General features: G+C 43.0%; 2 protein-coding genes across 10 annotated transcripts in view; one reads left to right on the plus strand and one right to left on the minus strand.

Annotated features, from left to right (window-relative positions):
- The window catches only part of NLRC5 (NLR family CARD domain containing 5), a 247515-nt gene extending 246326 nt beyond the window's left edge, over nt 1-1189 (minus strand). For 2 of the 7 annotated variants that reach the window (XM_056526178.1, XM_056526170.1), the window contains exon 1: nt 142-358. The gene's annotated coding sequence lies outside the window, so the exon portion shown is untranslated. Of the gene's footprint in view, nt 1-141; nt 359-981; nt 1103-1138 lie in introns of those variants that run through there. The other 5 variants (XM_056526179.1, XM_056526180.1, XM_056526173.1 and 2 more) reach the window with 4 other exon arrangements.
- Nucleotides 104-21765, plus strand: ATMIN (ATM interactor). Of its 3 annotated transcripts, none has more exons than XM_056526183.1 (4): nt 104-203; nt 11122-11247; nt 14942-15141; nt 19686-21765. In XM_056526183.1, exons 3-4 carry the CDS (start codon nt 14948-14950, stop codon nt 21415-21417), a joined length of 1926 nt encoding a protein of 641 aa, XP_056382158.1. In that variant the 5' UTR covers nt 104-203; nt 11122-11247; nt 14942-14947; the 3' UTR covers nt 21418-21765. The 3 variants fall into 3 exon arrangements, with proteins under 3 accessions (XP_056382158.1, XP_056382156.1, XP_056382157.1); XM_056526181.1 differs by lacking the exon at nt 104-203 and adding an exon at nt 228-555 and having other exon boundaries at nt 11119-11247; XM_056526182.1 differs by lacking the exon at nt 104-203 and adding an exon at nt 228-555.
- The last annotated feature ends 3756 nt before the right edge of the window (nt 21766-25521 follow it).

A 25521-nucleotide genomic window follows, 5' to 3' on the forward strand; every position in this document is an offset into this window, starting at 1 on the left:
TCTGATTGGTTGCTATGGGCAACTGGGCAAGTTTTCCTCTGCACAGGTTTTGATAAATCTCCCCCTATATCTGCATGTCACATAACTCCGTTGGCGCTAGGACTATTTTCCAGGTGTAACACCACGCGGAAGGTTACTTACACTAGGAGGAGCAATTTTCTCACAGATAACGAGGACGGGACGTGTTTGACCACGCCCACGAGGTAAACCCCACCCAAATATGCAAATAGGCAGTAGGTCTGCCAATAACGTTATTCTGTTGCGCCTCGTCCCGCCCCGGAAGGAGAACTGGCGGCGTACCCGGCCTGGGGGGTGGGGTAGGGTGCATGCTGGCGGTGTGTACGGTGCCGTTGTTACGGTACCATGGCGGCCCATGGAGGGCCCAGGGTACGGGCTCTATACTCCTGCGAGCACTGGGAGATCGTGAAACCGTCAGTGAGTGAGCTTTCCCGGGAGGTCCGTACAAACATACTGTGTACTGTAAATGGATGCGGTAAAGTGCTCCCTAATCCCCCCGCGCTGAACATGCACTTGGTGAAGTCCCATGGAGTGCAGGTGAGATAAATCTGGGAGGTACTAAAAAACAACGCCAGGAGGGGGTGCAATCCTAACACCTATAGATATATTAATAGTGAAGATAGGTGTAGCATAGCTGTGATTACATGGTTATTTACATTATCACAGTGAAGGCTGTAAATGATAAATGCATGAAGTGGTACCCGGGTGGGAGGCCTAGGTCTGGAATAACCATTTAATGCCTTTATTGCAGTGTTCCCCAACCTGTGGCTGTCCAGCTGTTGCAAAACTACTACTCCCATCATGCTCTGACAGTCATCAGCTGCCCAGGCATGATGGGAACTGTAGTTTTGCAACAGATGGGCAGCCACAGGTTGGGGAACACTGCTTTATTGAATAAAGGTGCTTATAGGGATGCTACCGTACCATCTCAGTCCAGCAGAGCGCTATCTAAGCTGAACACACCTGTCACTTTTCCCGATATGTTCCTCAGTTATTCCTCCTCAAAATGTATGAGTAGGTTGTTCCCCTTTTGACGCACTCTGTTGACAGGGTGAATGCAAACTCTTGTAACAGCACAAATGAGTCTGGGGGGCTGTTCAGAGGGTGTAATAGCAAATACCAAAGGATGGGGGGTAAGATGTCTGATCACTGGGATCCCCGCAATCTCCCTGCAGTACCCAGCGTTTTAGAATGCCGGCTGCTGCATCGGAGGCTTGTGACGTCACAGCCATGCCCCCTCAATGCAAATCTATGGGAAGGGCGTGGCAGCCATCACGTTTCCTCCCATAGACTTGCATTGAGTCATGAGGGGGCGTGGCCATGATGTCAGCGCCGCATTGTTAGTCGGGCACGGAACAAAGTTCGCTCCATGCACCGGGGGAGTCTGATCGCGGGTGTCCCGCTGCTGGGAACCCTTGTGATAAGACCTCTTATACCCTATCCTTTGTCTAGGGGTGGAGTACCCCTTTAAGGGATGAAATATGTTCTGTGATCTTCCATGTCATGCTCTGCACTATTGGTTACACAGCATGTGTGGATATATCTTCCTAAAAAGATGGTGCCCCACCATTCACATACTACATGAATTATCATTCAGCACTATAAATGGGGTGCACTTAAAGGGTTATTGTCACTTAGGGCTCCAACTAACGATTATTTTTATTGATTGGGCCTCTCTGTGTGCAGGTTTGGGGATGAATCTAGAATGAATCGATAGAAGTAATCGTTAGTTGCAGCCCTATTGCCATTAAAAAAAACTTATGCCAAGTTGCCCATTCATGTCAAAAGTTTTGCTCACATTGGGGGAAATTTAGCAAAACTTGTGCAGATGAAAAGTGGAGTAGCTGCCCATAGCAACCAATCAGATCGCGTCTTTTATTTCTGAGGCCTTTTTAAAAAGGAAAGAAGCGATCTGATTGGTTGCAATGGCAACTGGTCAAGTTTTCCTCTGCACAGGGTTTGATGAGTCTCCCCTGTTGAGTCTCACTACTAGGACCTGCTGCAATCTTTAGTTATAGCACAGCACTTTACTCCCTGGCCAGCTGGCAGACCTGACTTTTTCCTTTACAAGTCTGCATAGGTTGGATTTGGTTCAGATGCTTCTATGCCACCTCCTCTTGTGCAGTCTCCATCTTCCTGGCTGCTCGTCCCAGTGCATGCACAAGACTGTGGTGCGACCACAAATTTGTTGATGCGGTAGCGGAGGGTGCTTCTCTGCCCCTCACTCTTAGGTCTTCGACCTAAGAAAGCAGGTATAGGAGAACACCCAGCACTGCCACCCAGTGTGCTGCCATGTGTGTCGAGGGAGACTCTACACCCGGCCTGACAACCTGCAACAACTCTGCCCAGCTTGTCACCCTCCCTCCAGAAAAAGTGTGCAAAAATGTTTAAAAATACTCCCATTTTATGTAAACATATTTGTCCAAACAATAAAATTTCTGTTTTCCAGAATAAAATGTAATAAAAAGTCAATAGTACACTAAAGTGGTGCAGTTAAAAACTACAATTTACTTCACAAAGACTAAAAAATTGTGCTGGTCTTTTAAATGAAAAGTCTCCTTACTTTTTTTGCTGGCTTCTAGATTTAAAGTAAATTTGCCAAGTCCTGAATTAGTAAATATCCTGATCCCATAGAGATGAGCGGAAAGATGATGATGTCATCCTGTAGTTCACAGGAAGCCAGCTGATCCAGGAAAGACTACTTCCTAAGACACCTTAAAGGGGTTGTCCTCCTTTAACATGTTTTTAATTTATTTTTTTCAAATATAGGACTTTAGCATGTTTAATGTATTACTATGAGGCTTCTCTGCAGCCCTGTTCTCTCTAATCGCAGAGCTCCTTCCCTGCTGGGTTCCCTCTATGCAGCTGGATGGCTCATCTGTCTATACATGGCCACCTATGGAGGAGCATGTGACCATACAGCCACTCTGCATCCTCCACTGCGCCTGTGCTTGTTGTTTGAGCCCAGTGTATGGAGGAGGCATGGTGAAATAAAGTCTAAGTAGGTAAGGGTGCCAAGGTAGGAGTCCCAATTCTTGATGCAATATGAGAAAATACTTGGCACACCGTAAGTAGTTATTTCAGTGCAAATTTATTAAACCCTTAAGGACCAAGCCCATTTTCACCTTAAGGACCAGGACAACTTTATTTTTGTGTTTTCGTTTTTTCCTCCTCGCCTTCTAAAATCCATAACACTTATATTTCCATCTACAAACCCATATAAGGGCTTGTTTTTTGCGTGACCAATTGTACTTTGTAATGAAACCTCTCATTTTACCCAAAAATGTATGTCAAACCCCCCAAAAAATTTTTTATAGAGGGTTTCGTTTTCACACTGTGCACTTTACGGTAAAAATGGCATGTGTTCTTTATTCTGTGGGTCAATACGATTAAAATTATACCCATGGCTGGATACTTTTATATTTTTGTACCGCTAAAAAAAATCTAAAACTTTTTGTACAAAATCAGTAATCTAAAATCTCCCTATTTTGACCACCTATAACTTTTTCATTTTTCCGTATATAGGGCGGTATGAGGGCTCATTTTTTGCGCCGTCATCTGTACTTTTTGTTGATACCACATTTGCATATATTAAACTTTTTAGATAATTTTTTATAATTTTAATTTTTTTTTATAAAATGTGACAAAAAAGCAGCATTTTTGGACTTTTATTTTTTGCATTTACGCCATTCACCGTAGGGGATCATTAACATTATATTTTGATAGTTTGGACATTTACGCACGCGGCGATACCAAATATGTTTATTTAAAAAAATTACGCTTTTTGGGGGTAAAATGGGAAAAACTGACAATTTTAATTTTTATTGGGGGAGGGGATTTTTCACTTTTATTTAACTTTTTATTTTTAAATTTTTCAACCTTTTTTTTTTTTTTTACACTTTTTATGTCCCCATAGGGGACTGTCTATAGCAATCATTTGATTTCTAATACTGTTCAGTGCTATGTATCAGTATTATCAGTGATCTTCTGGTCTGCTCGATCTCAGACCAGAGCAGAAGACCACGGGAGACGGCCGAAGCAAGGCCGGCCGCCATGCTGGATGATCCGATCATCCATTCAAAGTACCACACTGCTGCAGATGCCGTGATCTGTATTGATCACAGCATCTGAGGGGTTAATGGCGGACATCCGCACGATTGCGGATGTTGGCCATAAGGGGTGGGTCTCCGGCTGCTGCTAGCAGCCGGAACCTGCCGTGTATGACGCGAGCACCGTTCCGATGCTCGCGGTCATACACAGGACGTAAATGTACATCCTGGTGCGCGCAGTACCGCCAAACCAGGACGTACATTTACGTCCGTGGTCGTTAAGGGGTTAAGCAATCCCATAATACATGTTACGTTTCAGTCCATTAAGGACCTTCCTCAGACCAGATTGCTGCGGGGCTGAAGAGAAGAGATTGGTGATCGGCTGGCCACCGTGTATCTCGGTAGCGTGAAGTGCGGCCTACGGGCCGCACTTCACGCTACCGAGATACACGGTGGCCAGCCGATCACCAATCTCTTCTCTTCAGCCCTGCAGCAATCTGGTCTGAGGAAGGTCCTTAATGGACTGAAACGTAACATGTATTATGGGATTGCTAAATTTTCACGGATATAACTACTTACGGTATTTTCTCATATAAATAAAGTCTGATATGTTTCCAATGATAAAAATAAAAGGCTCTGGAAAGTTTTCCCTGCTGTGAAGAAGCACCGATCGGAGCTCTCAACATGTCAAAAAGTTGCCATGGTTTTCCAGTTTAAATGACTTTTTTGGTGTCTTGTATTGTAGACATCTTGGATGAATAGCTTGTGTGATGCCTCTCCCCTTTGTCTGCAGCACATGCCTGGAGCCTACGCGCATTCCACATCACTGGCTGAAGATGTGACATAATCTACAGTGCTTTCATGATCTGGCCTATCAATGCAGTTTTGGGTTTTGATAATGACTTAACTTTTTTTTTTTTATATTTTACTACTTGTAATTAAATTTTTTTTCCCTACCATCAATTCCATTCACTGTGGTTGATTCCTTTCCTGGTGGGGCCACTGTTCATCTTGTCTTGTTCTTCCTGGTTCATGAATGGAATGGCTGAACTACTGTACTGGCCATTGAAGGAAGATGAACAATGACATACAAGGACCAGGAAAAACCCTTGTGCCAGTGGTTTCCACTAGTGGTTTTCCCTCAAGAATCTGTTGAAGATTACCTGTCATTAGAACGCAGTGGCCTCTTTTGCTCAGATTAATATAAGACTTGATAGGTGGTCATATGTGTGTGGGCACTCTTGGTTACACATGACCTAAATCCCCCAATCCCATTTTAGTTTCTAATGACCCTTCTTGCTATTCAGTAGGTGTGAACGGTAACACCAGTATATGGAAAAGATTGCATCTACAATTAGTACTGGTCCCGGATTACTACCTCTCTCTGACTACACTGATATCTGCACAGGTCACAGACCACACCTAAAAAAGTTTTCTATTGAATGTCCCCTTCAGTGCATTGTTTCTAGAGATGAGCGAATTTACAGTAAATTCGATTCGTCACGAACTTCTCGGCTCGGCAGTTGATGACTTATCCTGCATAAATTAGTTCAGCTTTCGGGTTCTCCGGTGGGCTGGAAAAGGTGGATACAGTCCTAGGAAAGAGTCTCCTAGGAATGTATCCACCTTTTCCAGCCCACGGGAGCATGGAAAGCTGAACTAATTTATGCAGGATAAGTCATCAACTGCCAAGCCGAGAAGTTCGTGATGAATCGAATTTACTGTAAGTTCTCTCATCTCTAGTTGTTTCCTATGTCAGTCTAGTTGCTGTAAAACATAACTCTAAATGCTGAATGTAGAGGCTCAGGCAGTATGGTGGCCCCTTAATACTGTCCAAAAAACATTAAATAAAAAAATGTTATAATAAGAAAATAGATACAGGATATATATTATATAAATAAAAATATGTCTGGTGCTAATCGGTAAAAAAAATCTAGGTGAAATATTCCCTTATTCCCTTCAATTTATATAGACCCTTTTTGGTATTTGAACCTATGATTTGTCTCTCAGGAGTCAAGTGGGCAGTCCTTATCAGATATTTATATAGCCTTGTTACAGGGGACGATTTTCAGTCGTACAGGCTGATGTTGCCCTTTGTAATAGGCCCAATGATTATAATCAAGCACAGACTTGGCAGTCTTATAAAATCATTGTTAGGCCATGTTAACACACTGTTTTTAGTCCAGCCTTTTTACCTGCAATAAATGTTTTTTTTTTTTTTTGCAGCTGTATTTTTTGTTTGTCAAACAACTGCTGTTAATGCAATATGTGCATTTCCAGCTGTTTTTCCATTAAGTTCCATTGAACTTAAAAGGGTACTCCACTGGAAAGCATTTTTTTTTTTTTTAAATCAACTGATGTCAGATAGTTGAACAGATTTGTAAATTACGTCTTTTTAAAAATCTTAATCCTTTCAGTACTTATCAGCTGCTGTATAATACAGAGGAAGTTCTTTTCTTTTTGAATTTCTTTTGTCTGACCACAGTGCTCTCTGCTAACACCTCTGTCTATTTTAGGAACTGTCCAGAGTAGGAGCAACTCCCCATAGCAAATCTCTCCTGCTCGGGACAGTTCCTAAAATAGACAGAGGTGTCAGCAGAGAGCACTGTGGTGAGACTAGAAAGGAAATTCAAAAAGTAAAGAACTTCCTCTGGAGAATATAGCAGCTAAGTACTGGAAGGATTTTTAAATAGAAGTAATTTACAAATGTGTTTAACGTTCTGGCACCAGTTGATTTAAAAAAAAAATATGTTTTCCAGGGGAGTGAGTACCCCTTTAATAACTGGAAAAATATTGTTAAAGGAGTACTCCAGGATAAGACAACTTATCCCCTATCCTAAGGATAGGGGATAAGTTTCAGATCGAGGGGGGGGGGGTCCGACCGCTGGGACCCCCGCGATCTCCCGTATGGGGCCCTCGGCTCTTTGCCGAAATAGCGGGTTTCGACCACCGCATGACACGTCAGCCGACACACCCCCTCAATACATTTCTATGGCAGAGGTGGAGGCTGCCCAATGCAGCACTCTGGCTCTCCCATAGAGATGTATTGAGGGGGCGTGTCAGCTGCCACGTCATGCGGGGTCGGGCACGCCCCCTTGCCGCTGACTACGGGGGCCCCGTACAGGAGATTGCGGGGGGGGGGGGCAGCGGTCGGACCCCCTGCAATCTGAAACTTATCCCTTTTCCTTAGGATAGGGGATACATTTTCTTATCCCGGAGTACTTCTTTAATGCAGCCTTGCCTGCACGATGATTGAGCCACATAAAGGCTACTACAAGATCAACACTTGTAGGGAACCGGTCAGCTTTAAGCTCTGTTCAGCATAGCATTGTTTGCTGATTCTTTGAGTAGAGAAAAAGTACTGAATATCCTCATTTTTTTCTTCGATTGACTCCTTTAAAACAGCAGACACTGGACTGAAAACCATCAGACCCCAAAAGTCAATGGGACCCTTCTGGTCTCGTTGGTCTGTTGTGCATCAGACCATCCAGGTCCGTTGTATGCCAGAGGATGAAGCTTTGAGACAGAGCTCCAATGTAGATGTGAACTCTGCATGAGGGTATGGTCACACGTAGAGTATACGCTGCGTATTTCTGTGCTAGCAAAGTCTATGGTGGTAGTAATAAACACCCATAGATTTTTCTAGCAGTGGAATATGCAGCCTTATATACACATGCACCAAATATGCAGCATATATACTACATGTGACCCTACGCTATTAGGTACATGTGGTCATACAAGTAAGACTATGTTCACATGCGGAATTTCCTCACTAGATTCACACTGCCTGGAATAGCCACTCATTTTGCACAAAATATCTTGATGAAATTAACCTCCAATGGCTGACAGGCATTTCCGGGACAGATTCCGCCAAAAGAATAAACATGTTCATTCTTTAGGCAGTTTCACTTTATGTTGTGGAGCTTCTGACAAGTGAACTGAGCAGCAGGCCCCCATTGAGATCAATGGGAGGCAGCGATTAGCAGAATACTCTCTGAATTTCTGAGCTGAATGCCCACGACTCCAAAGCCTAAAATGAGCAGGGATTGCAATTACTAGTTATACTGAAGATTTTCTACAAACTAGATCAGTCTGCTTCAGCTTGGCTGCAGTTACCTTTACTGGGTAGGATTATGACCCAAATGAATGAATGAGTGAGAATACGTGGAGAAGTTCTTCTGCACTTTATTTTTTTAAATTTTTTTTTATTGTTACGCAAAAAAAAAAGGTATGACTGTATGACTAAAAATCTGCCATTTAGAAGCCTGAAAAAGCTGTGTGGCTGTCATTCATCTTTCTCGGAATTAGTTGTAACCAAGCAAAAACTGAAGCATACACATGGTCCTATTCAGAGAGCATGTTACATTTAACCCCTTAAAGGGCTTGTGCGCTGCCCTGCAGTTCGGAGCTCCGCTCACAGCGTCCGGAAGTTCACGAAGGGGCCGGGCGTGACGTCATGCCCGGCGGCCGCGAACACGGAAGCCCGCACACAGCGTTCAGAGTAATGAACTTCCGGACACTGTGAGCGGAGCTCCGAACTGCAGGGCAGCGCACAACCCCTTTAACGACGCAGGACCTAAATGTACGTCCTGGTGAGCTGGTACTTAACCCACCAGGATGTACATGTACATCCTATGCATAACCGCGAGCATCGGAGCGATGCTAGCGCCATGTGCGGTGGACATCCGCGATCGTGCAGATGTCTGCCATTAACCCCTCAGATGCCGTGATCAATACAGATCACGGCATCTGCAGCATCGCGGTACTTTGCATGATCGGTTCACTCGCAGCACTGTCGCGCCGATCAGATCATCCACCTTGCTCCAGCCGTCTCCCGGGGTCTTCTGGTCTGCGTCGATCGAGCAGACCAGAGCAGAAGATGACCGATAATACTGATCAGTGCTATGTCCTATGCATAGCACTGAACAGTATTAGCAATCGAATGATTGCTATAAATAGTCCACTATGGGGACTAATAAAGTGTAAAAAAAATAAAAATAAAAGTAAAAAAAAATGTGAAAAATCCCCAACCCCAATAAAAACGGAAATTGTCCCATTTTCCCTATTTCACCCCAAAAAATTTTTTTTATATGCATATTTGGTAACGCTGCGTGCGTAAATATCCCAACTATTAAAATAAAATGTTAATGATACCGTAAGGTGAACGGCGTGAACGTAAAAAAAAGTCCAAAATAGCTGTTTTTTTATAACATTTTATTCCAAAAAAAAGTATAAAGTTTTATATAAGCAAATATGGTATCAATAAAAAGTACAGATCACGGCGCCAAAAATGATCCCTCATACCGCTGCTTATACGGAAAAATGAAAAAGTTATAGGTCTTCAAAATAGGGGGATTTTAAACTTACGAATTTGGTTAAACAGTTTGCAATTTTTTTATTTGTTTATTTTTTTTAAGCAGTAATAGAATCATGGGTATCATTTTAATCGTATTGACCCAAAGAATAAATAACACATGTCATTTTTACCGTAAATTGTACGGCGTGAAAACGAAATCTTCCAAAATTTGCAAAATTACGATTTTGTTTTTCATTTCCCCACACATAGTATTTTTTTGTTTGCGCCATACATTTTATGGTAAAGTGAGTGATGGCAGTACATAGGACAACTGGTCGAGCAAAAAACAAGCCCTCATACTAGTCTGTGGATGAAAATATAAGAGTTATGATTTTTTGAAGGCGAGGAGGAAAAAACGAAAACTTAAAAAAATTGTCCTTAGGGTAGCTCCCACAATCCTTTTTTTTCCCTTTCTGTCACTGCCTATTGTCCATCTCTCCCTAAGCCCCTCCCTGCTTTTAATTTATTTATTTTTTACTATATAAAAAATGCCTTTTTTTCTGCCTGCTAGTGTGCTCACTACCAGGCAGACTTCCCCAGCAGGCACCACGTCACTGATGAGTGCTGGTGGGGGGGGGGGATTCCTCCCTTAGTTCATCTACACAGGGTGCCTCCAGCTGTTTCACCACTAGAACTCCCAGCTTGCCCTGACATCTATTGGCTGTCAGGGCATGCAGGGAGTTGTAGTGGTGAAACAGCTGGAGGCACCCTGTGAATTTTTTCCCCATACCGCAATACCGGTTGGGCCCCTCCCCCTTGAGAATGAATTATCAGCCCAGCGCTGCGCTGTCCCCTCATCTGAGAACTAATCATATGTGACTCGCCAGCGCTGTTCTGCTCCCCCCCCCCAAAAAAAAATCATGTTACCCGCCAGCGCTGTTCCTCCCCCCAATTAATGATCAGCCCAGCGGGGTACTACTCACATGTCACCCGCAATCACTGCCCTCCTCCTCAGCCAACGGCTGTCCGGGCATGCTGGGAGTTGTAGTTTTGCAACATCTGGAGGTCCGCAGGTTGGAGACCACTGGCGTACAGTATAGAGTTCCATCGCCAGCGGCCCCCAACAAAGAGGAGGAGGGCAGTGCTTGCGGGTGACATGTCAGTAGTATCCCGCTGGACTGATAATTAATTGGGGGGGGGGGGGGAGCAGAACAGCGCTCGCGGGTCACGTGATTTGGGGGGGGGTGGTGGTGAAAGAAATGCCATTATATACCGTGGAACCGCCATAAGTTACAAAAATACCGTGATACACATATTTGGGCATACCGCCCAGCTCTACAACCCCCTCTTTTAAATGACTGCTGTATCTGAACATTTACTAAATAAAGTAAAGTAAAGGGCTGTCTTAAATGCAGTATTTTAATTAGTGGATACAGTGTTCTACATGTAAAATAATAAGCAGAGATGACATTCTGCCGACCTTGAAGGGTTTAGGCTCATTGGCACTATGCATCTGCTGCTGCTTCTCATCTAGGGAATTCCTGATTTTGTGCTTTCGGAAGTCCCCAATGTTTGGAGCCAGGTGCATTATGTTGCCTGGTGACATAAGATCTATTTCTGTTTACATTATAATAAGCCGGTAATTTTATGCAATGTTGTCCCCGGCTTATCTATTTTGTCCCATTTTCCATCAGATGCTATGCCGGCCTTTGTTTCATCTGTCAGTCCCCTCCTTAACATCTTTATTTTTCTCAGCAGGACGGAATAACAAATCCTACATTACGGAAAGATTTAAAGGCCTCCCAAAAACTGTATTGCTGTCCAATAGAAGGATGCCCCAGAGGAACCAACCGGCCTTTCTCACAGTTCTCTCGTGTAAAGCAGGTATTTCCCAAGCCTACAACTTTTCTTTGTAGCGTACAGTAACTACACCCTGCTCTGCTTTCTTTGTAACCATTTGTATTTAAAAAATACAGGTTTTATTTGATTTTTTTAAAGCTGCAACGATTAATCCATGTTATCGATAAAATTCGATAACGGGATTCGCTGTCGACGAATCCTGTTATTGAATAATCTGCCTATTCGTTGCAAAGGGATGTCGGGCGCCAGCAGTAACGAGGCTGCAGCAGGCAGTGCGGGCGTTCAGGTGCTGTCTGCAGGTCCTGCAATCCCACACCGCCACAGGCTCTTTAAGTTTAACAACACCTAACCCCAGTCCCAGAGCCCGGGTGCCGCTGGACGCGTTATTGGTGCTGTTGCTGCAGAATCAACTGCTGCACACCGAGCTGCTGGAGACCGGTAGGGAGCTGTCCCGGGACCTCTTCTCCAATCCTGGCAACTTGCGGGCATCAGTAACCCCAGTGGCAGTGGACAGCTGAGAAAGTGACCCAGTGACGGGGCGGGGCTTGCTGGGGGCGGCTGTCAGCTGGGCTGCGAACATTCCTGGTGTGGAAGGAGATTGTGACAGACGGGTGGCGTGTGTCTCTGTCATTAGTCTGCAATAGTAAGCTTGGTGGGGCCAGTATTAGTACCGTATTTATCGGCGTATAACACGCACTTTTAAAACTTAAATTTAAGGCAAAAAGTCTGCCTGCGTGTTATACGCCGATAAGTCTTCTGGTCACTGATTTAAAGCGTCCGCAGCAGCGTCTGCTTGTTAAGTATTAACAGCACGGCCGCGGCCACTTTATATCAGTGACCAGCGGCGTCTCCTCCCTGCACTGTCACTTGTTTTCTCCCACACTATACACAGGTACTGGTGTGGTGGATAGTGCGTGAGACGCTGATTAAAATGAGCCCTACCTTGTCCGGATCTGCGCTACCTTTTAATCAGCGTCTCCTGCAATATCCACCAGTACCTGTGGATAGTGCGGGAGACAAGTGAGTTTCACTTTTCATGTTCCCTCCCCCCTCCCTCATCATTCCCCCTATACCCTGCTTTTTATAGATTTGTTTATTTTCCTTACCTGTCTGCGCTTCGGCAGGTCATGCGGAGGGTCTTGCGGGGTCAGTGAAGCAGATGAGTTACGTCCTCTGTCGGCTTCTCTGTGCGGCATCACTTCATTTCCTGTAGTCGCGGCTGAAAAGTGACATCCGTGATGCCGCACAGAGAAGCCGGGAGAGGATGTAACTCATCTGCTTCACTGACCCCGCAAGACAGCCGAAGCGCAGACAAGTAAGGAAAGGGGAAGAGTGGTCTTCAACCTGCGGACCTCCAGATGTTGCAGAACTACAACTCCCAGCATGCCCGGACAGCAGTTGGCTATCCGGGCATGCTGGGAGTTGTAGTTTTGCAACATCTGGAGGTCCGAAGGTTGAAGACCACTGGATGCCATAGGAGGAACATGATGGGGGGGATAATGAGACAGGGGGAAATGATGAGGGAGAGGAATGATGGGGGGATGAGACGGGGGGAAATGATGAGGGAGGAGGCATTAAATGCTTAAAGGAATACTGTCACATATTTTCTCCCACACTATCCACAGGTATTGGTGGATAGTGCGGGAGACGCTGATTAAAACGAGCCCTACCTTGGTCTGATCCGCGTCGCCGTTCCCCCGCTATTGTAGTTTTAATCTCTGTGTATATCCTGCTGTAACTGGCAAAGGCGGGCTTCTGCGGGCTAACGGACACTGACGTCAGCGCCGCTCATGAATATTCATCCCTCCTGTTCTCCCTCTCTTTGCCGCTCCTAACCAGAGGGATGAATAGTCATGAGCGGCGCGAGCGGCGCTGATGTCAGTGTCCGTTAGCCCGCAGAAGCCCGCCTTTGCCAGTTACAGCAGGATATACACAGAGATTAAAACTACAATTGCGGGCGAACGGCGGTGCGGATCAGACCAAGGTAGGGCTCGTTTTAATCAGCGTCTCCCGCACTATCCACCAATACCTGGAGAAAATGTGACAGTTTTCCTTTAATGTCTGTATAGCTAGTGGTGGTCTATGACGGGGAAATGATGAGACACATGGGGGGATGATGAGACATGGGGGTGGCGATGAGAGGGGTAAATGTGGCACAGGGACTGATAAAAGGGAAGGAATCCTGTGGCACTGGAGGGGACGGGGCCAAACTGAGGTGCAGAAGAAAAGTAAGTTGGGGGGATGATGTGGCATTTAGTCCAAGTCATTTATTTTACATTTTATTTTTTTTACTTAAATTTCCCTGTTAAAATGGGGGTGCGTGTTATACGCCGATAAATACGGTATATTGTGTGTACTACACACACTGCTATACACATGGGGGTATGTGCAGAGCATTTGCACCCTAGTGTCTGTCTGCACTGCACCCGACCTATGTCAGTAATACAGTCTGCACATACCCCTATGTGTATAGGAGTGCTATAAAAAAAAGAGTAAAGTAAAAAAAAAAAACTGCTTCCCCAATAAAAATTAGCTCCCCCTTTTCCTATTGCTATACATATTTGATACTGCTGCACGGCTAACTGTCTGAACTATTAAATTAAATATTAGTAAATCATTAACATTTTATTTTAATAGTTCAGACAGTTACCCATGCAACAATATCAAATTTATGCTGTTTTCTGTACAGGACCATTAATAATGACAGCAACCTGCTTAAACATAAAGGGGAAAAAAATTGCTGCTGTTTGGTCACATCACATGCTAGAAACGTTTAATATGGCCATTGTACATATTTTTTAAAGTAGAATCAGCTGAACCCCCTCTTTTGGCATTTTGATGTTTTTACCGATCAATCGATGAAATAATCGACAACTAATCGATTATGAAAATAATTAGCTGCAGCCCTAAAGTTTTTAGCTGAATAGACCTATACCATTTAGGCTGCAAGCACATCACGTTTGGGGCATGCGGCAGTCAGATCCGGCAGTTGCAGTGTCCTCACTGTACCCCATTAATTTCAATCAGCTAGTGACTCCAGTCGGGTAATTTTTGGACCATATTGTTTTTTTATTTTTTCTGGACTAAAAACTGTGCCCGGCTGCAGTTTTCGGTCTGGCAACAAAAACTGATATAGTCCTACAATGACCCGACCGGAGTCACTAGCTGGATGCAGCCTTGGTCCATGTTCACACAGCAGGGCAGATATTCTGCTCATTTGCATTATCCGGCAGCTGCTAGAACTGCTCAGAAATGTGCTGTACCATAGACGGCAATACTTTTCCGAAAGAGAAATCTGCAAAGGCATAAATATGTCTATTTTCTGCGGATGCTGGAATCTGGATTTCTGCGGCAGAATCATCTGCCTCAGAAATTCCACCGTGTGCACAGTGCAGCAGAATCTCATTGAAATCAATGGGACTCTGCTGCAGCGGAATGTCAGTGTGAATATTCCAGTGGAATTCCACATGGACATTTTGCTGTGTTGAACATACCTCAGGCCTGAACAGGTCTTGGCCAGCAATGATGCTCTAAAATGTATAAAAACAATAACAAAGAACTCTTTAGCCTGACTTTACACATCAGTGAAGAGTGTCTTTTTGCAGTCTAAAAGCTATATACAATATTCGTGTGCTGTCACTTTCATAAGCAACAGATTCTTTGTAAGATTTTTTTTTTAATCTCCTCTGTATTGTCTTAATAACCTTGCCTATTACAGCACTTCATGAAAATGCATGCTGAAAAGAAGCACAAATGTGACAAATGCGGAAACTCATATGGCACCGAGTGGGATCTAAAGAGGCATATTGGATACTGTGGAAAAACGTTTAAGTGCACGTGCGGGTGTCCCTATGCCAGCAGAACGGCCCTGTTATCTCATACCCACAGGATGGGCCACGAGATTCCTATTGAACACAGGTAAATGATTTCGCCTTTATGTGTAAGACATTAGAAACTTTTACTGAAGGTTGGGTTAAAAGAATAAATTGAGGAACCATTATTCTAACACATGAACTAGAGGAAAGGGCAGCAGTGCCCAATGACACTAGTTAGTGGTGAGAGACAGTTCTCATAGCAGGGAAGCCTCAGCACGGATGTGATTGTAAGACTTATTCTAAGAGAGAGATGAATTATTTGTCCTTGATATGCCTCGATGGTCATAGTATGCTAGGAATGATGCTGTAAATTGGCCATGCATTCTAGATTGTTAAAGGGCATACCAAAAAGGGGGGGAAATAATTTTAATGCACCCTCTACACACAGAAAGGGATTATTAACTGTAAGAGCAGTGAGACCATGGAATTCTGTGCCAGAGGAAGCGGTCATGGTGAACTCAATAAAAGGCTTCAAAAAGGGGCCTGGATGCATTTAGACAGAGCAATGATATTACTGGTCAATGTTACTACAGGGTGGGCCATTTATATGGATACACCTTAATATAATGGGAATGGTTGGTGATATTAACTTCCTGTTTGTGGCACATTAGTATATGTGAGGGGGGGGGGGGGGGACTTTTCAAGAAGGGTAATGACCATGGCGGCCATTTTGAATATAACTTTAGTTTTTTCAATAGGAAGAGGGTCATGTGACATCAAACTTTTTGGGAATTTCACAAGAAAAACAATGATGTGCTTGGTTTTAATGTAACTTTATTCTTTCATGAGTTATTTACAAGTTTCTGACCACTTATAAAATGTGTTCAATGTGCTGCCCATTGTGTTGGATTGTCAATGTAACCCTCTTCTCCCACTCTTCACACACTGATAGCAACACCGCAGGAGAAATGCTAGCACATGCTTCCAGTATCCGTATACACTGCTATATACAACTATATACACCGCAGGAGAAATGCTAGCACAGGCTTCCAGTATCTGTATACACTGCTATATACAACTATATACACCGCAGGAGAAATGCTAGCACAGGCTTCCAGTATCCGTATACACTGCTATATACAACTATATACACCGCAGGAGAAATGCTAGCACAGGCTTCCAGTATCCGTAGTTTCAGGTGCTGCAGAATGGGCAAAACAAAAATTGGAACAGGACCCTCAGTTTACGCAGAAGATTTTGTTCAGTGATGAGGAAAACTTTTATGTGAATGGGGAAGTTAACAAACAAAACCACCGCTATTGGTCTGACACTAACCCACATTGGATAGATCCCTCCAAGACTGTTGGAACACAAACATTTATGGTATGGTGTGGTATATGGGGTACAAAGATGGTGGGGCCATTCTTCATCAATGGAAACCTCAAGGCCTCTGGATATGCGAAATTGCTACATTGCCCCCAAGGTCTCCCCATCTGACCCCCTTAGACTTTTATCTTTGGTGTCATCTGAAGGCAATTGTCTATGCTGTGAAGATACGAGATGTGCAGCACCTGAAACTACGGATACTGGAAGCCTGTGCTAGCATTTCTCCTGCGGTGTATATAGTTGTATATAGCAGTGTATACGGATACTGGAAGCCTGTGCTAGCATTTCTCCTGCGGTGTATATAGTTGTATATAGCAGTGTATACGGATACTGGAAGCCTGTGCTAGCATTTTTCCTGCGGTGTATATAGTTGTATATAGCAGTGTATATGGATACTGGAAGCCTGTGCTAGCATTTCTCCTGCGGTGTATATAATTGTATATAGCAGTGTATACGGATACTGGAAGCCTGTGCTAGCATTTCTCCTGCGGTGTATATAGTTGTATATAGCAGTGTATACGGATACTGGAAGCCTGTGCTAGCATTTCTCCTGCGGTGTATATAGTAGTATATAGCAGTGTATACGGATACTGGAAGCCTGTGCTAGCATTTCTCCTGCGGTGTATATAGTTGTATATAGCAGTGTATACGGATACTGGAAGCCTGTGTTAGCATTTCTCCTGCGGTGTTGCTATCAGTGTGTGAAGAGTGGGAGAAGAGGGTTGCATTGACAATCCAACACAATGGGCAGCACATTGAACACATTTTATAAGTGGTCAGAAACTTGTAAATAACTCATGAAAGAATAAAGTTACGTTAAATCCAAGCACATCATTTTTTTTCTTGTGAAATTCCCAATAAGTTTGATGTGTCACATGACCCTCTTCCTATTGAAAAAACAAAAGTTGGATTCAAAATGGCCGACTTCAAATTAGCCGCCATGGTCACTACCCATCTTGAAAAGTTTCCCCCCTCACATATACTAATGTGCCACAAACAGGTAGTTATTATCACCAACCATTCCCATTTTATTAAGGTGTATCCATATAAATGGCCCACTCTGTAGATTCTGAAGGGGGGGGAATTAATCTTGGGATTTATTGCCAGACTTTGATTCAGTGATTTTTGCCTATACAGTGAGAATTGACAACCATTTCTTGGAGGTATACTTGAGAAGTTTCCCAACATATATGCCAAATACACAAATACCATGATGTGAGACACACTCACAATGTAAGTCTATGGAGCGTGTCTGGATCACATGACAGAGCAGAGGGGAAAATGCGGCAGGGCAGAATTTTCTTAACTTTTTGTCCTGGTCTGCTAACTTGTCATTTGGAAAAACTTTTGACATGTACAAGTACTCTTTTACATGGAAAACGCAGAATGTGTCGGCAGATAAGAACCATTTGTCCCAGCAGAGAACCCAGGACGTAAATGTATGTCATGGTAGCCTGGGACATGGCGTACATTTACGTCATGAACGTGAAGCAGGCACAGGAGCTGCGCTTGTTTCATGCATGGTTAGTCCTGGGACCTCGCCGCTAATGGCTGACCTCAGCGATCTTGCTGATGTCGTCATTAACCCCTTAAGTACCAAGCCCATTTTGGCCTTAAAGACCGGGCCAATTTTCATTTTTGCATTTTCGTTTTTTCCTCCTCTCATTTTAAAATGCATAACTTTTATCTTTTCACCTACAGACCCATATGAGGGCTTGTTTTTTGTGCGAACAATTTTAGTATTGACTTCTTTCATTTTACCATAAAATGTACGGCACAACCCAAAAAAATACTTGCTCGCGGAAATTTATAAGAAAACTGCATTTTGCTAATTTTGGGTGGGGGGTGGGGGGTTTACGCAGTGTACTTTGAGGTAAAAATGATACATTATCTTTATTCTGTAGGTAAATGCGATTAAAACGATACCACATTTATATAGTTTTTCTATTATTGATTAAAATGCTACTTTTTTTTTACAAAATTCGTATGCATAAAATTGTCATTTTCTGACCCTCTAACTTTTTATTTTTTATTTTTCCATATACAGGGATGTATGATGGCTTATTTTTTGCGCTGTGATCTGTAGTTTTTATCCGTACCATTTTTGTTTTGATGGGACTTCTTGATAGCTTTTTATAAAAAAAATGTTTTCAATATATGATGTGATTAGGTGTTTGGTGTTTTTATACATTTACGCAGTTTACCATGTGGGATCGTAAACGTTATATTTTAATAGTTTGGGCATTTACACACGCGGCGATAACATATAAGTAAATTTTTTTTTTTTTGTAAAATGGGAAAATAAGGGGGATTTTATTAGAGGAGGGTTTTTTTATATAATTTTTATTTTTTATTTTACACTTTTTAAATCTCCATAGGTGACTTTTATTTGCAATCATTAAATCTAAAGGCCCCTCCCCCAAAGAAAATAAAGCTGATCTCTGGTCACATCATGTCAGATAAGTTTCTTTTTAATAAAAAACAAAGTTCTATGAAAATAAAAAATGGTAACAATAAAAACTATAGATCCTGAAGCAAAAACTTTGCCCTCATACAGCTCCGTATACAGAAAAATAAAGTTATAAGGGTAACTATGTAAACATGGGTATTGTTTTAATCGCATTGACCCACAGAATAAACATTACATTAAATTTTTTTCCTGTAAAGTGCAAGAGGAAAAAAAAAAAACTTTACTTCACTGTACATTTTATGGTAAAATGAACAGTATCATTGCTAAGCACAAAAGACCCTGCAAAAGCACTCATATAAGCGATGTCTGTTGAAAGGCAAGCAGGGAAAGCTAAAATGCAAACATTTTAATTGGTTGTGTCTTTGAAGCCAAAAATGGGCTGTGACCTCAGATACAACCAGCTACAGCAGCCTAGCTTTATCAGGGTGAAAAGGTCTATGATGGATTACAGCCGAGGAGCCATGACTGTTAGCAGCCACATGCCCAACTGACTACTGTCACCACTTGTTATATAGGGGAAAACTTAGTGATGGGCTCTATTTAAGAGCAGAAGGTGTCAGATTATGCAGCACATTGCAGTATGGGGATTGTTTATTGTAGTCTAGTGCCCCTTCTACTCTTGCAGGCATCACCAGATTAGAGTAAACCAGCGATGTATGAAGATTCAATGGTTTTACTTCTGGGCAGGAGTGCAGAGCACTATTCCTATTCCACTTTTATCATTTGCAAAAAATATTAAATGGTTTGAACTGTTATGAAACAAGTGTATGTAATATGTGGTTTGCTTGCAGAGACCCACCTGTAAAGAAACGAAAACTAGAAGCATCTAAACAAAACCAGAAAACTGTGATGGAAGATCCACCCAACGTGTCTGCAACAACTGCAAGTGTTGGCCTGCAGATGTCGGACATAAAGGCTCTTACTACCAATGAAGCATATGTGAATTCCTATGTGACAGAGATGCCTTCTATTCAATCAAACCAAGCACAAAAGCTTCTTTTACCAAAACCGAAACTGACATTTATTAAGTTACCTGTGGTGCACCTGGCCCATCTGCCAGTCCTTGTCTCATCTGCGGAGTGCTCCATGAAGCCCATGGTTGTGACCGTTAATAATCAAGGGCCCATAATGAGCACCTTACAAATAGTACCTCAGTATAATGGGACTGTTCTTTCTAGTGTAGATAGAGAGGCTACCTTATCTAGTAGTCCAGTAGGTTCTGTAAACACATACGTGCAGGTTGGTGTGGAAGGATCATTGCCACCTGTCTCTAACACAGTGGACACCATAACTACTAAAGCCAGAACCACATCTGATGTACAAACAGACTTATCATTTTTCTCGCCCGATATGTTGCCAAATAACTCTTGGACAGCCACTGAATCTTGTGTGTCATCCTTTTCTCAAACAGACTTATCATTTAGTGCCCAAATATCTCTACCTGTTAGTGTGGAGACTCAGACTTTTCAAGAAAGTGGTGCTTTTCCCACAAAATCTCAGTCAGAGGCCTCAGTCAATTCCAGTGGCCCTTTTGGCATTTCTCGGGAAACTCAAACAAACACTATCTCTATGTTAAGAGACAACTCGTTGCTGGTGGACCAGTCAGTCATGTGTGATAATATTTTTACTAGCGCTTGTTCCCTTTACACTGTGTCTACACAAACAAGCCAGGCAGGCCCTACTTATATTTCTGGATCATTAGGACAAAATTTACTGGAAACAAATAACCTCAAAGACATAAGGGAAGAGGAAATTAAGCAGACCTCCTTCATAAACTTTAACTCTCAAAATGGAACATTCCCAGCACAAAACATGACCGATAACCAAACCCAAACCATGGAACTCTTGAGTGATCTTGAAAAGATCTTGTCGGACAACATATCCAACCAGTCGATGTCTGGTGGAGACACTAATTTGTCATCCAATTGTAATCAGAACCCAAGCATAGATTTTGACATAGATGAGTTCTTTTCTGCCTCAAACATCCAGACTCAAACAGAGGAGAGTGTGTTAGGCAACCTTAATTCTGAATATTTAGATATCGAAACGCAAACAGACTTCTTGTTTTCCAAAGACTCTACACAGTCCTTCACGAACAAAGGAAACTCAAACATTCTTGGCATGGAAATGTTTGATACACAAACCCAAACTGACCTCAACTACTTTTTGGACAGTAATTCTCACATGCGATTGGGGAACATCCTGAAGCAGTCTAATTTCTCAATGAGCACAGACTCATCAGATGCTGAAAGCACCACTGATGTGGCATCTACCAGCAAAAACCAACCCTGCTCTACCCTGGAAAGTCATGTGCAGCAGAACTGTGCTGAAACACAGACTACTGACAGCTCCTTTGATACACTCGGAAGCCTATTCTTGACTAGTAACGAGACCCAGACTGCAATGGATGACTTTCTCTTGGCTGACCTGGCATGGAATACAATGGAGTCTCAGTTCAGCTCAGTTGAAACCCAAACTTGTGAGAAGAGGTTCTCTTTGTTCTCAGAAAAATCTGACAACTGAACCCTTCACCTCAGAACTATTCATGCCGATAGCAGTGAATGATCACCCCCTCCGCCTATTTATTGGTTTGTCCATGCATGTCTTTATGTATCCTGCAAAAACAAACCAGCCTCCTCCTTCTGCAACCGCCATGGCACGTTATGGCACCTGTATGGCGCACAAAAACTACTACAGCCTATTGAATGATGCAGTGCTATTGTGAAGTGATTGCAAAATGCATGTGTAACTGTACATCATACTTGTAGGCAGTTGGTCTATTTGTATATTGGCTATGACACATAGAGAAGCACTTTATTTATTTGGTTGCCATTGTAAATTATTTATTCTGTGATGATAAAGAAAATCGGACAGCAAAATGTCTCTTCCTTCCGTACTTGTGGGAAACTGTTTTGTACGTATTCCCTGCACACCAAGAGCAGGCATTTCATTGTAATTCTGCAGCAAGTTTTTAAACGCTGCTGGTCTCATTCACATTGGTGGCGTCTCAAATTTAGCTTGTGTCAGACTGTTCTGGGACTGGCCAAGCCATACTTTATGCTTTCCTTTTGAGAGAGTTAGGTCTTAAATGGGCATTACCAGATATAAAATATTTTTATATGTTGTATATCTTGGAAAAATAGTTTTTCTAATGTACTTCTTTAAAAAATGTTCACATCGCTTTTTGAAAATCCCACCACTAGGGGTCCCCATACCTCCTGCAGCATGAGCATGTCAAAGAGTCATAGACACTGAGATGGCTGATTGACAAGGCTGCAGGAGGAACACAGCTTGGAGCAACACTGCTGTAACAGCGTTTTACCAATCATGTGCCTCCAGCTGTTGCAACTCTACAGCTCCAAGCATGCCTGGACACTCAAAGGATGTCTGGGCATGCTGGAAGTTGTAGTTTTGCAAAAGCTGTAGGCAACACTGCTGTAAAAAGCTATCCAAACACTGTGTACCTCACACTGTTCCACAATTACAAGTACCAGCATGCCCAGACATCCTTTGACTGTCCAGGCATGCTTGGAGTTGTAGTTTTGCAACAGTCTAAGGATGACACACATGAATGACATGGGGAAATGTAAGTTTTACACTCACCATATTGTCTCTGGTGGAGTACAGGCAATCTCCAATAATCGTGTGTGTGTGTGTGTGTACAGCATAAATCCAGAGAGGAAAGGGTTAGAGCAGGGCTGCCAATCCCCCCAAGAACAGGGAGTCAGTAGAGGGAGGGGAGGAGTCATCACAATGCAGGCAAGAAGACATGCCCCTTTCCTTTGACAAGAGGGAAAAGACATTGAGCACCTGTAATATGCAATTTTTTTTAGTGAAATATGGGTGATAGACATAAAAATATGTACATGATCAGGATGAGGTACTGAGTAACAGTTCTTTTTTTTTTTTGTGTGGGATCTGACAGGTACGCTTTAACGACCAAGGATGTGTATAGATGACCAGTCGGGATGCACGTTCCCGCACCAAGATGCATATACACGTCCATGGCTCTCATGGGTACTGCCCAGTGTACCCAATTAGATTGCGGCAGAGACTCTGCTGTAACACACAGCCGGGACAGAAGTTTAACCCTTACAGCCACGGTCAGAAGTGACTGCGGGCTGTGTTTTGTCTCCCCTGCAGCACCCCGCAACGCGATCCCCGGGGTGCCGTGTGATCCCAGGCAGGCGGGGCCAAAGTAAACTTCTGTCCCAGCAGTTTAACCCTTACAGCCAGAGGCATGTCCTGATATGCTGCCTGCCAGTGCTAAACTGACAGGCAGCATATTACTACTATGCTTTTGGAATACTAACTATTCCAAAGCATTAACAAAGTGTAAAAAAAAAATGTAAGAAAAAAGTGTAAAAAAAACAACAAAAAACATAAAAATGCATAATGTGTAGGATCACACGGCGCACATACTCCACATATTACATGTTGCAGATGCCCGCCAGCAGTCACAATAATGAACTCCCTGCTGCGGCTGGGTAGCTTTGTGTCCACTCATAACGGCGGATTTCCCGCTGCAGTCATGAGCGGACACACTAAGCTACCCAGCCGCAGCAGTGAGCTTGCTCTTGTGACTGCCGGGGGCATCCGCGGTGTGAAATACGCTGCGGATGTGCTCTGTGACCCTACACTCATTAAATATTTCCATCAGGAACTTTAACTGTCATAGACAGCTGTGCATCACTGCTAGCTGACCAGGAGCGATCAGAGTGGTCCCTGGTCCAGCCAATACGTATTTCTTTCTGAAACAAAAATCTTGCGTCCACATGGGGTCACTTGTAGGAGTGCAGTATTGTTCTGACAGCTCCGATCCTTTGCTGGCATGGAGTGGGGTCTATAATTCATCAGGCATGGAGTGGGGTCTATAATTCATCAGGCATGGAGTGGGGTCTATAATTCATCAGGCATGGAGTGGGGTCTAGAATTCATATAATTATGCCCTGAAAGCCAAAGGGGGCTCCTCTCCTTCTTGGTCCTACCAGGCAGTCAGGCAACCAGACATGGCCTAAGTGGGGCGTACTGCCCATCCCAGGACGAACAGTGTGATAAAATATATGGGGCGCCTTTCCTCCATTTCAGAAGCGACTTACCAAATGATGTCCCACAAATAATTTGTGGAAAATAAAGCGAATTGCTATTTTTTTTTTCCCCACTGACTTTGGAATAATTCTAGCCACACAATAAGGGCTCAACGTACTCACTTTTGCCCTAGGTGAATACTTTAGGGGGTGTAGTTTCAAAAATGTGGTCACTTCTGGGGTGGAGTATTGTTCTGACAGCTAGAATGCTTTGCAAGATGAAGTGCGGCCTATAATTTGTATAATGATATCCTGAAAGCCAAATGGTGCTCCTCTCATTTTGGGTCCCACCATGAGGCCATGCAACCAAATATGGCCTAAGCGGGGGTATTACCGAACACGGGACGAACAGCGTAATAATATGGGGCACATTTCCTACTTTTCAGATGCAATGTACAAAAAAAGATGTCCCACAAATTATGAATTTGTGAAAAAAGCGAATATTTAATTTTCAACACTGACTTGGTAATTATTCCTGGCAAAAACTATGGTGTTAAAATACTCCCTGTACCCCCTAGTGAATATTTTGAGGGGTCATTTGGGGGGGGGGGGGGTTCCTATGTTCTACCACCTCTAAGTTTCTGCAAACCTTGCATAGCACATAAAGAAAAGATGTACCTTTTCAGATTTAGTAAATTGTTCAGAAGTAAAATTGTTAGGCTTCTAATTGTAAAATATAAAAAAAAAAATGCTTTCAAAATAGACATCTGAAAGTATGTTTAATAAACTTTTTGCTCAGTAAGTATAAATATATACAACCTATTAGTGTTAAAATAGCAAAAAATCATATTTTCTTAAGTCATAATTTTTTGCATTGTACAAAAAAATAAATACAAATGATATCAGCTTACTTTTACTATGTACATGAAGGACAACTTGTGACAAAAATGTCAGAATTATCGTGATTGGCAAAACGTTACCAGAGTTATTCTCTAATAAAGTTCTATATCTCCTCAAGGAGGAGCTGCAGCCGGTATGCACTCCATTCATTTCTATGGAAGAAATGAGTGAGCGCCAGGGTCCAATCATGGAGATCACGGGGGGGCCCCAGCAGTTGGACACCCTCCACCCCCGCAATCAGCTATTCTTTTTGCCAAAGTACTCCTTTAAAGGGAGACTGTTTGCTAAATTAAACCATTGGTATTGCTGAATAGAGGACCTTATTGTGTAATGACCTCTACGTTTAGTATCTTCATGTGTCATCATCCTGCGAAGAAAAAATTTAATATGTAAATTAGTTATTTAAAGGGGTATTTAGGGATCTAAGCTTTTAGCCCCTATCCAGAGGATAGGGGATAAAATGTCTGTGGGGGGCCCTCTGCTGGGACCCCTGCAATCTAGCTGCAGCAGCCGCATTGTGTGACGTTACACCATGCCCCCTCCATGTCTACGGGAGGGGGCGTAACCATTTTTTCTATTCATTTATGGTATATGAAGTGACCAAAAACCTGCAATTCTTGACTGCAATTTTTTAAATTTTTTTTTTTTTTACTTCTTGACAGTGGGATTTAATTAACGTTATATCTTACTAGTTCAGACA

This window comes from Hyla sarda, chromosome 6, assembly GCF_029499605.1.
Source record: "Hyla sarda isolate aHylSar1 chromosome 6, aHylSar1.hap1, whole genome shotgun sequence".
NCBI lineage: Eukaryota > Metazoa > Chordata > Amphibia > Anura > Hylidae > Hyla > Hyla sarda.